The sequence below is a fragment of the Penaeus monodon genome, chromosome 34 (genome assembly GCF_015228065.2).
Source record: "Penaeus monodon isolate SGIC_2016 chromosome 34, NSTDA_Pmon_1, whole genome shotgun sequence".
In the NCBI taxonomy this organism is placed as follows: domain Eukaryota; kingdom Metazoa; phylum Arthropoda; class Malacostraca; order Decapoda; family Penaeidae; genus Penaeus; species Penaeus monodon.
Window position 1 is genome coordinate 8,987,179 of NC_051419.1, and position 216 is coordinate 8,987,394.

General features: G+C 54.2%; 1 protein-coding gene across 1 annotated transcript in view; it reads left to right on the plus strand.

The window, feature by feature from the left end:
• The window catches only part of LOC119594807 (basement membrane-specific heparan sulfate proteoglycan core protein-like), a gene marked incomplete at its 5' end in the record, with an annotated part of 219,836 nt that overhangs the window by 18,353 nt on the left and 201,267 nt on the right, over nt 1-216 (plus strand). The window contains 1 exon segment of the mRNA XM_037943897.1: nt 79-204. Coding sequence (XP_037799825.1) covers nt 79-204 — 126 coding nt within the window.

The window sequence follows — 216 nt, forward strand, 5'->3', positions numbered from 1 at the left end:
CCTGATCTCTCTCTCTTGCTTCGTGTCTTCTTTCATTCCCTAACGCCACTTCCCCCTTTTCGCCCTCTCTCTCGTCAGGCTGTAGACCGAGTGAGTTTGCGTGCGACCAGAACTCGGTGTGTCTCGATATCGCGCAAGTCTGTGACACTTTCCCCGACTGTCGCGACGGCTCTGACGAGGACCCCGTCACTTGCAGCATTACTGGTAAAATATACG